Source organism: Pseudoliparis swirei, chromosome 18 (assembly GCF_029220125.1).
Source record: "Pseudoliparis swirei isolate HS2019 ecotype Mariana Trench chromosome 18, NWPU_hadal_v1, whole genome shotgun sequence".
NCBI lineage: Eukaryota > Metazoa > Chordata > Actinopteri > Perciformes > Liparidae > Pseudoliparis > Pseudoliparis swirei.
The window spans coordinates 13,563,897-13,578,292 of NC_079405.1; the positions used below are offsets into that span (position 1 = coordinate 13,563,897).

Genomic DNA, 14,396 nt, shown 5'->3' on the forward strand with positions numbered 1-14,396 from the left:
TGTGAGTGTTTTCTGAAGTTATTTTCTGAAGTCGTGTGGAGCATATTATATTTCCATTATGAAATAGAAAGAATCATTAGCTGGAGCCCTAAAGCACACAATCCATCTACAACAAACCATTTTTCAGTCAGATCATTTGCATCCGCATCTGAGATTTATTCCAGAAGATCCTGTAAGGAGGGAAAAAAATGAATTTACAAAATGTCATGTGAAGCGATAAAGAAAAGTTACAGCTGTGTCGGCTTGTACAGAGAAAGGCACGAAGAACAGAGAAAGCTGCAATCAGGGATGATTCACTGACCTCGTCTGACTCCTCTCCGACTGTGCAGGGCCCCCTGTCGCCTTCAGCCTCTGTCACTGCTGAACCCTGGTCCTCCATCCACCTCAGCTGTGAGTATCTGTATCCTGCCTCACTGAAATAAAGATATGAGACATAAAGGGGTGATGTGTTGTTATTGTAATATGATTTTTGAATAATAGTGTTAAGGATCATTAATAAAGGCTACTTACTTGACTGGGAAGCAGTATCTTCGGGTGATCAATAGTGCAGCAAATATTGCCGCCACAGAGACGAAGATCACCGATGCAATAACCCCGGGGTGAAGCCTTAACCCAGCCTAAAAAGACAAATGAATCCATTGAGATAAAACAGTGGGGTAGTTAAAGAGCCCATAATCGTAACAGTGCAGTCCATGATGTGTGGCTCAGATACAAAAGGAAATACGGGTAGGAGAGATGACAGCTGCACAGCGTGTGTGTTATGGATCATGCTGATGTATGACCCAAGAGCTCAACAGCAGGGGTGTGAATCACAGGCCATACAGCAACGATTTTGACAATAAATGATCACTCACTTCAGAACTACGATCACAAGCCAAACTCTCAAATATCAGAGCTATGCATAATATCATATGTTCGGAGAAGAGTGGGAGAACTTCTATCTCTGTAGTGATGAATGGGATTCATACAATCTAAAGGATACACTTAATCACACACGGGAGGAGGAGTCAGATACTAAAGATGAGATAAGATATTAACTCACTTGTAACGTATCCACATTATTTTCTAACATTAATACATTTTCGGCATTCCGTTGATCCTTATGTAACGTCTTTTTAAATGCACTTGGAAGGCATCTTTTAATGCCAGATAAAGACAGATTTGTAGCTTCCTATAGTTTAATTAATAAATTAATGAATATGTTATTTCTCATCACATTACGGCAGGTGGATTTGGCAACTAAAGTACTTCCGGATGGATAGATAGTGAACATTGTGCAATAAAGGATTTTGTCTCTCTTGAAGTGTATCCATTTTAATAACCATATTATAAGTTTAATTCTTCAAAGAACTAAACATCAATATATACTGTATACGTCAATTGTAAACAGTTTAAAGTTGAACTTAACATCTAGAGTTTAAATATTGTGGGCCTCTGCAAACTTAATGAAAAAAACCGTGTTGACCACGATGATAAGAATGACTTGTCGTATTTTTGCATGGCCGTATTTTAACGGATACAGTTGCTGTATTGCTTCTCATAATTACCTGTTGCGCTGACATCGTTGCGAATTTAGAGCCTGGTTAACCTACTTTCATTGTGAAACACTAACGCTCAGTATATAACCTATTTAATTATAATAAAGACCCAAAAGGAAGAGGACAATTTCAACTCCTCAACATGTTTTTTGTCTGACTGTTAGCAAAAGGTCAAACGCCGGGTTGTTTACTTCCTGGTTGCTCTCACCTGTTGAAGAGCAATATGTCCACGCCCACTTCCAGGAAACGTCATGTTTGTGTCACGTGGCTCTCCAACGAGGCACAAATTCAAAACTGTTTTAGTTTTCAGAGAATTAAGCATATTTTAGTTTGTGATCTCCTTGAAGACATTTCTGGCCAAAAATCTATATTTTGCATCAAAAAATCAAACTATGAAAACATATATTATTAGTCATCCTGAAGGCTAGAAAACTTAAAGGAAACAGTTTTTGTTGGAACTAAAGTATATTCAAATGGTTTAACAAAAAAATATGAACAGACTTCCTTGACAATGAATATAATGCAATAATGGTGAACACTTTGCATACATCAGTATTTGGCAAAAAGAGTAGGCCTATCCTGATCTGGGCCCAGTACGCTGGCTGGGGCAACTGAATGCTCAGCCATCAATCTAGTTTGGTTATTGTTTGATTAAAACTACAGGGCATCACAATTTGATAAATGAATGTGGGTTTCAAAATGAATGTGTGATCAGTGTTTTGACAGGACCGATGAACAGAGCTCCCCTTCAGCTGTTACTGTTGGTTACATCAAAAACATCTAGTACAGGTTCACGTGTTACAACAAGGGATCATTTTAACATCAACAATTGATTAATAGATAAATTCAAAATCAATCATCTTCTTTCATAACTTTTGCAGGGCAAGCACATCTCTGTCAAACTCGTCTTACCAGGACACTTTTATGAAAATAAATACATGAAATCAGCAACATGTTTACTTTAATTCATATTTATTTCAAACAATACATCAAAATATCCACATATTTTTAATTACATTATTTAAAAAATAAATAATGATAAATAAAGAACATAAATGTCCTTTACTGTTATACTAATCCAAGCAAAACTTAAATGTCAGAAATCCTCTTTGTCAAAAGAAACTCCAGGAAGTTCATTCAAAAGGATGACATTAATCTGCTCACCAAGAATTAAAAACATACTCTTTCTACCATCAGATGTGCTACTAAAAGGGCAACGACTCTATTTATTGCAAAAAGCATCTGTCTTATTTATTGAGTTCCTCTCCCTTACATACCAATATGACTATTTATGGAGACACATATCCCCTTGTTAGTGTCACAAAAACTTAAAGCAGCAACATTTCTGTGAATGGTGCATTTATATAGGCCTTCAAAAGGGGATGATACCATTCATCCACTGTCAATAACTTCTGATTTCTTCTTTTAGATTCTCTCAAGCTTTGAGTCAAGCGAGTTCATAGTACTTCCCAGTCTTTGGATCGAAGTAGCAGTTCAGGCAGGGGTCATAGAGCAGATTCAAATACTCATCCTCCTTCTCCTCGTCCTTCACAGACTCCTCCCGTCCTACAATAATGCAAGAAGATTACTCTGCAACACTTGAAAGTAATTGTTCAGAACATTTATAGATAACGGTGCATTGGAAATTCAAATTAATTCAATTTGAACAGATGAAAAAAAATACATGAATGTAAAATATATTTGTGATGTTCTATGTATAGTTGCATATGGCAGATATAAGTAATGGTGATTCTATCAGCTGTTGTGGATGGTGAGGTCACCTTCAGACTCAGGTGGATTCAAAAGTTTTCTGTCGCTGACATTTTTTCTCTCATCAATCCAGACCTAAGACACCCAGACCCTGTACCACATTATGAAGCTGTAAAGAGATTCTCTGTAATCCCCACTACTTTAAAGTGTGAGAATTTAGCCATTAAATTGACAGGCAGTTAAATGCTAAAAAGGTTATGGAATGCTCCGGGAGGAACCTTTTATCTTATCAGAACTTTGACGATGATAATGAAAACTAATTATAAGACACATTGTGTAAGAGGTTTAAAAATGATGTTGTAAACTGAAAGGTTTCATCAATTAACCTTGTCGATGTGTCTTGGGGGTACAGACCTGTAATGAACCTGTCTCTTTTGACCTATGGAGTTATATGGAGGACCGAGAGCTCCACTCTTATGGGTCTTTACCCTTAATTAGATACAGTTTCACATGCTTTTCCACCATGTTAAGTGCAGTCTTTGGATGGAAGCTTTGACACCGGGTGAATGTCTCCATTAGCTCTATGCATTTGAGCAATTAGTGTGGTAATGTTAAGGCATTGTATTGTTTGCTGTCTGAGTGTAAATCACATAGTAGGGTCTTGGGGGGCAAAATGACCAAAATTAAGGTTACTGTACCTCCGATTAGATTTTCTAAATGGTTCCGACTGCTGCCTGACCATCCCCGCTGGCTCGGAGGCATAATGGGAGGGCTGAGCACGTCCATCCACTCCCTAGGGGCAAAGACCATAAAAACACACAGTCATGACAACACATGCCATTACACACACCATCCTACTGTACCGTGCCCCTCAAATTACCTCCATATGACATTCTAACAATGAAGTCCCATCATGGTGTGATCTCACAAGCCCATCTAAGCAGCCATTGTCCTTGAGCCACTTCTCCTCCACACTTAGGCTCACCGCCTCACAGTTTTACCTGAAGGATCATTTATTAGATTCTGACTCAAGCTGCGAACTCCAAGTTACCACATTCGGGCCCAGAGGAGATGTCTTAACCTTGCCTGCGTCTGAGGGAGCAGGACTTCCTTTCTCTCTAAATGAGTTTATCTTCACCGACTGAGAGCTACACAGGCTACAACTATACATCTATCATGTTACAGTAAAGTGAAACACTGCACTTTTAGTACAGAGCAAAAGATTAGAGGGAGACAAAAAAATGCCACAAGATGAATTATTACTTGGAAGCACTGCAAGATTCCCCTGTTAAACTGAATTCATAATAGTCAGTTACGCAATTATCCATTAACATCTTTCGCCTCTGGAGATACCATCTCACAAGTGCATATCACAACATATTTAATGAGGTCCTATACTCTTCTTCTGTACAACATTTAGCTGACACCAAACAATTCGAACGTTCATTATCAATGATTGATAATGTCACTTCCTCTCAAAAAAAAGTACATTCTCTAACCCCAATATAGTCTGTTGACGACACTAAAATTGTGAAATCTTAATACTTTTAGCAGGGTATGTTCAAAAGATTTTTTAAATTATCTTAATGATTAACTTTAGTGTTAATAGACTGAATAGCGTGTTGGTTTTAATGGGTGCCAATGAATCCCCATTGTCATCATTTCAGTACATAAATACTATAATACTTCAAAGATTCAAGGATTCAAGGTTTTTTATTTGCCATTTGTGCCTAGACCAACTGTCCAGACACATTGGAATTGTTTTGCAGGGCTCTCCGAGTCAACAGAGGTACAAACACACTATAATAAAAATAAGAAAAATATAAAAACATAAAAAACACACTGTACATAAGGTGGTCGAATATACAGTATTAAGTACAGTATATACAGTATTACATTTTCATAATGTAGGTATATGTAACTTTCGTGACATGATACCTGGAACTCACTGCACCAGTGAAGCAAATACAAAAGATGACATAGCTACTTCAGAGACCGGTTTTATAGTATGTCAATGAAACAACATTGTAAGTAAAAGCTTCAATTTCACAGCTTTCAATTTAATAACATCTGAAATAGCAAGACACATAAATGCAGGCACTATTGTTACCAAGGATTACATTATTTCTGGTGAAAATAAAAAATAAATGCAAGGATTAACAATGCTATGCCGGTCTATCTATATCTCATTTCTCCAAGAATTTAAGCCTGGATAAGATATTTTCTTCATTTTTAAACTAACGCCTTTAAAGTGACCAAGTACATTAATTTAGAGGCTCTGAATTTCCTTTCTAACAAAGGCATTCATTATACACTAACACCAATTTGATTGTGTGATAGTCAGGAACAGAGTACAGAAGTTAATGAAAGCTGTTTTCAAGGACAAAGGCCTCTATAGTGCTGAAAAATTGAACTTAAAATGTTAAAAGGAACTTGGGGAGAGTGAATCAATTCTTAAGTAATTATTAATCAGATAAGGACGAACCAGTGGTTGAGGGAATAAATTAGTTTGATTTGAGTGAGAACACTGATTTTGCACGGTTATATTATAGTCCATAGAAATTAAGCTTTCCAAATATCTCCCAGTGAAACATTGTCAAGGCAACTCCATTTGTCTGACATCCTGGCACTGCGTTTCACAATTGGTTTTACTGTTCAAATCAACACCTTCAAGATCTAAATAATCGATATGTCTCTTAGAACCCATCCTGACTAGGTTGCTTAAGAAGTTTGAACTTTAGTTAGTACCTCTCAACTAGATATTATCAATCTGTATTTACAACCAGGCCATGTACCGGTCCTTCAAAGTAGCTGCAATTCAACCTCTTCTTAAGAAGCCCTCTCTTGATCCAGAGGTGTTGGCTAACTACAGGCCGGTCTCTAACCTTTCCTTCCTCTCTAAGATCCTTGAGAAAGTCGTCTCAAATCAGTTGTGTTGCTTTCTACATAACAATAGTTTATTTGAGGATTTTCAGTCAGGATTTAGAGTGCATTGTAGCACAGAGACAGCACTGTTGAAAATGACGAATGACCTCCTAGTTGCATCAGTCTTTTTAGACTTGCTGCATTCGACACCATTTACCATCACATCCTATTACAAAGACTAGAACATTTGATTGGTATTAAAGGAACCATACTGAGCTGGTTTTAGACCTATTTATCATATTGATCACAGTTAGTATGTAAACAATGAATCCTCCATGGACACGAAGGTTTGTCAAAGAGTTCCACAAGGTTCTGTGCTTGGAGCAATTATTAGGCAATATTATCATCCATAAACTTGAATTGTTATGCAGATGATATTTAGTAATTTGGATTGATCAAGCTAGAAAAAACCTGCCAGTTCACTAAATTTCAAGCATTTCTCTAAAATATAAAAAACTGCAACTTCCAGATGTTAAACTCAGACTGAAGTTATCCTACAAGGCCCAGAACACCTCAGAAATTGAATCTAATGATTTAGTTATTTTAGATTGCATTGCCCTGACATCCAGCACTAGCGTAAATAATCTAATTTATCTTTGATTTGGTTAGGTCCTTCAATTCCAACATTAAACTCATTTCAAGGACTGCCTTTTTTCAAGTTGGTAACATAGCAAAACTCAGGCACATCCTGTCTCAAAGTGATGTAGAAAACTGTGTTGATGCATCTGTTACTTCTAGACTAGATTACAGCAATTCCCTATTAGCAGGCTTCTCTAATAAGTCTAATCAAGCTTGTAACACAAACTAAGAAAATCCTTCTCCTAACCTACACAGTTTTAATTGGCAAGGCACCATCATATCTTAAGGAGCTTATTGTACCCTATTACCCCACTTGAGAGCTACGCTCACTGAATGCAGGGCTACTTGTGGTTCCTAGAGTCTCAAACATTAAGATGGTACCCAGAGCCTTCAGTTATCAAGCTCCTCTTCTGGGAAACATCTTCTGTGTCAGTCCGGGAGGCAGACACACTCACCACATTTAAGAGTAGACTTTCCTTTTTGATAGCACTTATAGTTAAGGCTGACTCAGGTTTGCCCTGGTCCAGCCCCTATGCTGCTATAGGCCAAGACTGCCGGGGGACTTCCTATGAAATACTGAGCTCTTTTCTATTCTTCTCTCTCTCTCTCTGTCTGTATATATTCATGTTTTATTAATGCAAATTACTAACGTTGCTTCTTCTCCGGAGTCTTCGTGCTTTCTCGCCTCAGGTGTCCATGCATTGTGGACTGTGGTTGTGCCTCCTCTTGTGGCCCTGCTAGTATCATAATTATTCGTCACATTACTATTACTTTTATTATCATTAATATTCTATTGTATCCACTTACTGCTATAAATATTTAGCTTACTCCCATCATTATATAAATAATTTATCTCACATGCATTGAAAGTGTTGTAACTCCACTTTGATGTTAGGTTTCTTCGTTTTTTGGGGGAGTTTTTCCTGTTCCGATGTGAAGGTCCTGAGACAGAAGATGTTGTATGTGTACAGATTGTAAAGCCCTTTCAGGCAAATTTGGGATTTTTGGCTGTAGAAAATAAATTGAATTGAATTGAATTGCTACTCAAGGTCCCTGTTTCTGATTTGTGGTTTTCCATGTTAGCCAATCAAAGAGCATCACATGCAAAGACTCATGTTGAAACATTAAGCACAGCAGCAGGAGCATTTAGGCTCTCAAGGAGAATGTAGTTCTCAAAAGCAAGGAAGCCTTCCAGAGATGTCAAATAATACCATGATAGAATTCACTGTCAGGAATTCTCAGCATGCAATGCCAAAAAGAAAAGGAGCATAAAAAACAACAAAGCCTGTGCAGCTGGTCTTCCAGTCTGTAAATCAAGGCTTGCTTCATCGTCTCATTTCAGAAGTACAGCTGCGGATGCTGTAGTTCTTTGTGAAACAAGTCGGGGATTAAGGTAGCTGTACATAGTCATATTCATTTCAGTGGACATTCAATAAAACAGCATAACCTCACTAAATATTTAAAGAGCCCCAAAACATGTTAGGTTTGAAATATGAACATTTCTTAGTCTACACATGCTTACAACAGGCTACCTCACTGCTCATCAATAAATCAAAAGTGTTAGAGAAGAGGTGCATCATTTGAGTAGCGGACCTATGATGCAATCCCTTTGTCTTCTCTTGTAACGTGCTGCATGTTGTAAACACCAACATAGAGATGGAGATGAGCAGAGAAGAGTCACGGCTCATCTCCACACCTGCACGTCATCTCCACACCTGTCTTCAATCAAATCATCAATTCCTTCCTGTTAAAACAGCCCGGCTCCCCTCCCTGTTCTAAGAAAGGGGTTAGGAGAGATCGGAGAGGGTAATATTATGAAAGTACTGAAGAAATGCTTTAGTGATGAAAGCTGGAAGGTAGTGTTGGAATATTTAGAGGCGACATGATTGATGAGTAGAATCTGAGATTTCATTTTACTTTTATTGTTATGTTTGTTTGTTTTTCTTGTTTTTAATTTAAATTTTTTTAGAATAAGATATTTACTTTCATTAAGTATACACTCCAGATTAGAGGGTGGTGATAATGCACCCAAAAGATGTTTGCCAGCCGCCACAAAAAGCAACAGACGAAGACGAAGACGTGTTCTTCTATCTTGTCCTATAACATATTAAACCTGCCTCAAAGAGATATTTGAACTTTGGAGCCAAAACTCATCACTAATTTTCCTTGCAGGTATATATACAGGACTGTCTCAGAAAATTAGAATATTGTGATAAAGTTCTTTATTTTCTGTAATGCAATTAAAAAAACAAAAATGTCATGCATTCTGGATTCATTACAAATCAACTGAAATATTGCAAGCCTTTTATTCTTTTAATTTAGCTGATTATGGCTTACAGCTTAAGAAAACTCAAATATCCTATCTCTAAATATTAGAATATCATGAAAAAGTATACTAGTAGGGTATTAAACAAATCACTTGAATCGTCTAATTAACTCGAAACACCTGGAAACACATTTTCAAATGTTTGATTTTGTTTTGCTGTTATAAATCTTTTTTTTTACTTGGTCTGAGGAAATATTCAAATTTTATGAGATAGGATTTTAGAGTTTTCTTAAGCTGTAAGCATTCTATTCTTAATCAGCAATATTAAAAGAATAAAAGGCTTGCAATATTTCAGTTGATTTGTAATGAATCCAGAATGCATGACATTTTTGTTTTTTTAATTGCATTACAGAAAATAAAGAACTTTATCACAATATTCTAATTTTCTGAGACAGTCCTGTATATTTAAAAAAACTGACTAAATGTCCATTAGGGTTACACTTTTCAGAACTATATTTCATCTCGTCTTGAAACTTAAGAAGCCCATTCACCTTAATTTAAGGAAAATAAATTCCACTTCCAGATACTCTTTTACTGTTACAGCCATCTGCAATGTTCAACACACGACAAAGTGTTGTAATTTGCCTTTTTGATTTCCCCACTTTCTGAGCTACACAATGTATTCTCTTGAGCATTGCATATACCTGTAGTTAATATTGGATGCACTTTCCCAAAACCTATCTGTTGTAAATTATGCTGCCTCCTCCAGTAACATCAGCCCATTGATCAATATGTTTTCTTTTCGAGTTTAGAACTGTATCTGTACTCTGGTTGTAACCCTTAGTCTGGTAAACCAAGGTGGAACATGTCTTGTGGTTGCTTTGCACTATGAACTACAAGCTCCCGCCTTGCAGAAGTTGGCCATTGCTTCATCAATAATGGATTTCTTCTTGTATGACTGCTGAAAGACGGTGCTTAATGATGAGTCCAACTCCTGCTTTTCATTTCTTCGGACTTTCTTTCTAACATGAATTATCTAGAAAACAAAGGGTCATATAAAGTTGCCAGTGGTTAATATAACAAGCAAAACAATAACTGTAATATAGAAATAATTAGAAAAGACTTGAAAAATGCTTGAGTGTGAAACGGTCGAGCCCTGTTTAGATGCTCTCTCATGTTGATCTTTGCAGCTGTCTACACGGGGCTCAATGTAGGCTCTCATGTCGTGTCTCAAGAGCGCAACTGCGACCTGAAGCATTTATTTAATCCTTCAAGTAAAACATTTTTATGATAAGCAAGGAAACGTGAGGTTGATGCTTAATGCATGCCTGGCTCTGGACATTTGATACCGCTGCCCACTCAACCGAGTTGATTCCTTTGTCTGGCATCATGACATGAAAGAGACATTTCTTGGTTAAAAAGTACTGGCGCCTGAAGCTGTAAAGTTGTTGTCAATCTGTGTGCTGTAGACTACATGTTTTATATCTATAGTCATAATGCCTCCATTTTGGAGGAACAGACAGCAGAACTTAAGCAAAGTAATGAAACCATAGACTGTAGAAGTGTGCATAGTCATTGATTACAGCTGAGATAAGTTTAACTTTTAGTTAATTTCCCCTTTGGAATTCTAAACGTACAGTACACTTGAACGCATATTGATTAATTCAGGTGATACTTTCTTAAGGATGCCAAAATAGGTTTTGCATCTGTCCCTTTCCACAGAAGTGCATTGCTTTGGTCCTTTGCTGGTACCCCTCTCTGCTTCACCAAAAAGAGAACGTGCTGCCCGCCATCAACTGAAGATAATATGCTATGGATAACTACATCAGAGAACCTCACATAAAAAAACATGAACTATCCTTTTAATACTCGAGCAAAACAAGTATGCTGGCATTGCTATGCGGATACGTTACAAGTGGAGTGAAGGCAATGTTAGATCAAAGATGTAAATTGAGTAGAACAAGTTGACAATTCTGTCAGATATCAGACAAAGTTTGAAAATGTGTCCAATTTGAATTTCCTTCCAATCGTTTGAATGCATGTTTTTCTGAAACTATTACAGGTATGAATGATAATAGTAATAACAATAATGTCTTAATTGCTTTCAGCCTTCACAACCAATCATTTCTCCTTTTGAAGCATTTATGGGAGAAGAAAACTACAGTACCTGACACAGACTCAATTTATTCAGACTCATCTGTGAGCGAGAAAAGCCCCAATTTGCATATCTATCTGACAGTTGACCTTTAACCTTAAATCTGCAGTCACTGCAGGTACCATCTGATTATGAATTTTAGGGTGAGTTTCACGTACGTGCTGCCAAATACAAAAAGAAGGCTACATTAGGCATTGTCAGCAGTCTGTCTGTTACATGAAATACATCAGTGTGGCTACCACCTTTCTCAAGTATTATCACTTCTACTTTCCAGGAACTTGCGGGAGAGAGCCTGTTGTTGTTTTTAAAGAGAACGACTCTATCAATAGCTCGACCTTCATGCACAACATATAAGTAACATCACGGAATGCGTAGTTTCTACACAAAGACTGTTAACTTTGTCGAGTAGTGTACATTTTATTATAAATATAAATGCACACCGTGGAGCTGTGTGACATTTGCTTTCTTACCTGGGGTTTGATTGCAGGAGGGGGTTCATTTCCTTCTGATAGTGGTGACCTTGATTAGCTGGCTTGATCTGCAATATAAGCACAAAGTCAAAGGTAGTGTTGAAATTTCCACAAATACTCATAACTCAAAAATGAGCAGAGTGTTTCCAAAAATCATTAGCAGTATTCAGTTATCTCCATTAAGTTTTTAAAAACACTGCATGGTTTATTGGGGCAACGAATAATTCAATGTACACTCACAGTGCTTAACCACCACCAGACGACTATTTAAGCTTGATTGCTTGACAAATGATTTATGTCTCTCAACAGGAATTGTGCGTGTTTTGACATATAAACTGTCCCAGGGATGAACCCGTTTTGTGGAGAGACCACTGTCAAGAAAATCAATATAGTTGCCCAATATCACAAACAGTGGCTCATTAAAATGTACAGGCACACATCAACAATATTGCCAAACGAGGAATATTTTCTCAATGTCGTTAGTTTGACCACAAATTAATCCTAAAGTTTCTACAGTTTAGGGAAATTCATATGCGGCCAGTTCAGGTCACGATTTAAAAAAAAGGCCTCCTGTATGTTGTGTGCCATATTAAATGGCAAGTATGAAACATCACTGACTTTCTGTCAAACCTTAAAAAATTTAAGAAAAAAGGGACATTCATTGAGAGATGTGCGTATAAGATACATTTCACAGAGGAAGAAGAAAAGAATGGTTTCACATTCATTAAATAGTAATATTCCGCTGTTAGAAACACAAGTGCATTATCCTCTCCATCTTGTCAAAGCTAAAGACCAGGAGGCTATTTAAATCTGGAGCCTGTTTAAAGGCGATTATGTTACATGGCGTTGATGAAGAAGCAGTCATGCTGAAGCTGTAGTCTTTGCATTGCTTAAGTAAATGTTGAGCTGTCTGTACACTCCAGTGCCTTCTTTAGGCAATCCTCTTCTAAAAGTGAGACGAGACTCAATTGTACCCTGTGGAATTCTGCAAGTAATATGTACTGATGATGATTAGTTACTGTCTCATGACAGAGAAAATGATTTTGAGCAGGTAGGAGCTAAACCATTTCTGTACTCTATCTGTAATATTAAACCCAGTGCCTCAAGTGTATTTTAAACTTGCATGAACCACAGAATCAAAGGGAAGGCTTGGCGCCAAAATAATTAGTTCATACATCTGCTGCTAACAGAAGTGCATCACCTGTTTTGATCACCTCTTTATTCAGCAGCACAATGTGGTCAGTGAGTGAACACAACAACATGCTGTAGCTGCAGAGTCAATTTGATGACTTGTCTAAAACACGACCTGCTGTCCAGCCCCCCCCAAAAACCCAAAGGATAGGTCTTGTTTAAAGTGTGTCTGCACACCCGGTATTGCTGGGTCCTCAACACGGGCCAACTTCTAGTTGGCTCTTGTAGGCGGCACCTTTGTTGTTTCACCAGTCTCCTTGACTGATGCTCAAACATATAGCTATGATGGCGCTCAAGCTGCACTATCCTTCTAACATATTCACCCCTGTGCATCATCCGTTATCCTGCTGGGTCAAATGATGCTACAACATTCAGTAAAGTTTAAAAAAAGAGCTCTGCTTGACTGATCAGCCTCAGCATAGCTTTATAGACTCAATTATTTCTGGCACTCTGTTATGGAGACATCATCTCAGCAGAAACCTTTGGGTCAAAACATGTCCTTGTAAAACTACGCTGCACAGTGCTAGTGATCTTTTTAACATCTTTATCAAAAGCATTTCCAGGTTATTGCTGGTCGATCAGCGCCATGCTGTTGGCCGGTTTCCTGCTTTTTCCTCATTATATGCTACTCCTATTATTAGCCCTATCCCCATTGCAGCTGAGCAGTTTAACACTAGCGAATCTCTGACCTATCACTACTCTTCTTCATAAGATTATTTCCTTTCCTAACACATCTAATAATAATAATTCTTTTATTTTAATAACTATATTGGATTCAGACTACCTAAACATAAGAAGTTATCTTCCCAAATTGGACTTTGTATTGTACTGTGTTATTGTACTTGTTTTGATCAGAACAGAAACATGGCTCAATGCCAGTGTTCAAATGAACCACTTGGCTAGAAATATTAATTTAGGTGGGCCAGTGGGATATAATGAGGGCAAGAAACAACGTGAGTTCGGGTGGCCAGGGGGCATCTCCCCACGAGAAAGAAATTGGCAGAAAGAGAACAAATTCCATTATATATGTTGACTTCAATATTTAATATTTTAATAAGTCTACCTACCGGATTGTAAACATACAATTCAATTCAGTTTATTTGTATCGCCCTTTTTCACAAATTACAAATTTGTCTAAGAGTGCTTTACAATCTGTACATAGAGACATCCCAGCCCCAAAACCTCACATCGGATCAGGAAAAACTCCCAAACAACCCTTCACGGGGAAAAAAGGGAAGAAACCTTCAGGAGAGCAACAGAGAAGGATCCCTCTCCAGGATGGACAGAACAATAGATGTAATGTGTACAGAAGGAATCATTATACACAAATTAAAACACAGTTACAACACAATCAATGAATATGACAGAGTGTATGAATAGTTGGTACTAGGCATATTCCACAATCCAGACCTCCATGATCCATCGGGCAGATGGAGGTAGAGAGGAAGTGTGGGCGGAGTCTCAACAGGGCCATGGCATAGTTGGTAGTAGGCATATTCCACGATCCAGACCTCGATGATCCATCAGGCAGATGTAGGTAGAGAGGAGGAGTGGGCGGAGCA

General features: G+C 37.7%; 1 protein-coding gene across 3 annotated transcripts in view; it reads right to left on the minus strand.

Moving 5' to 3' along the window:
• Positions 1–2,520: 2,520 nt before the first annotated feature.
• The window catches only part of cfap20dc (CFAP20 domain containing), a 40,423-nt gene continuing 28,547 nt past the window's right edge, over positions 2,521–14,396 (minus strand). For all 3 annotated transcript variants that reach the window (XM_056438496.1, XM_056438495.1, XM_056438497.1), the window contains 3 exons: positions 11,644–11,711; positions 3,947–4,041; positions 2,521–3,104 (listed from right to left, as the gene is read on the minus strand). In XM_056438496.1, coding sequence (XP_056294471.1) covers positions 2,986–3,104; positions 3,947–4,041; positions 11,644–11,711 — 282 coding nt within the window. In that variant the 3' untranslated portion in view covers positions 2,521–2,985. The remainder of the gene's footprint in view (positions 3,105–3,946; positions 4,042–11,643; positions 11,712–14,396) is intronic.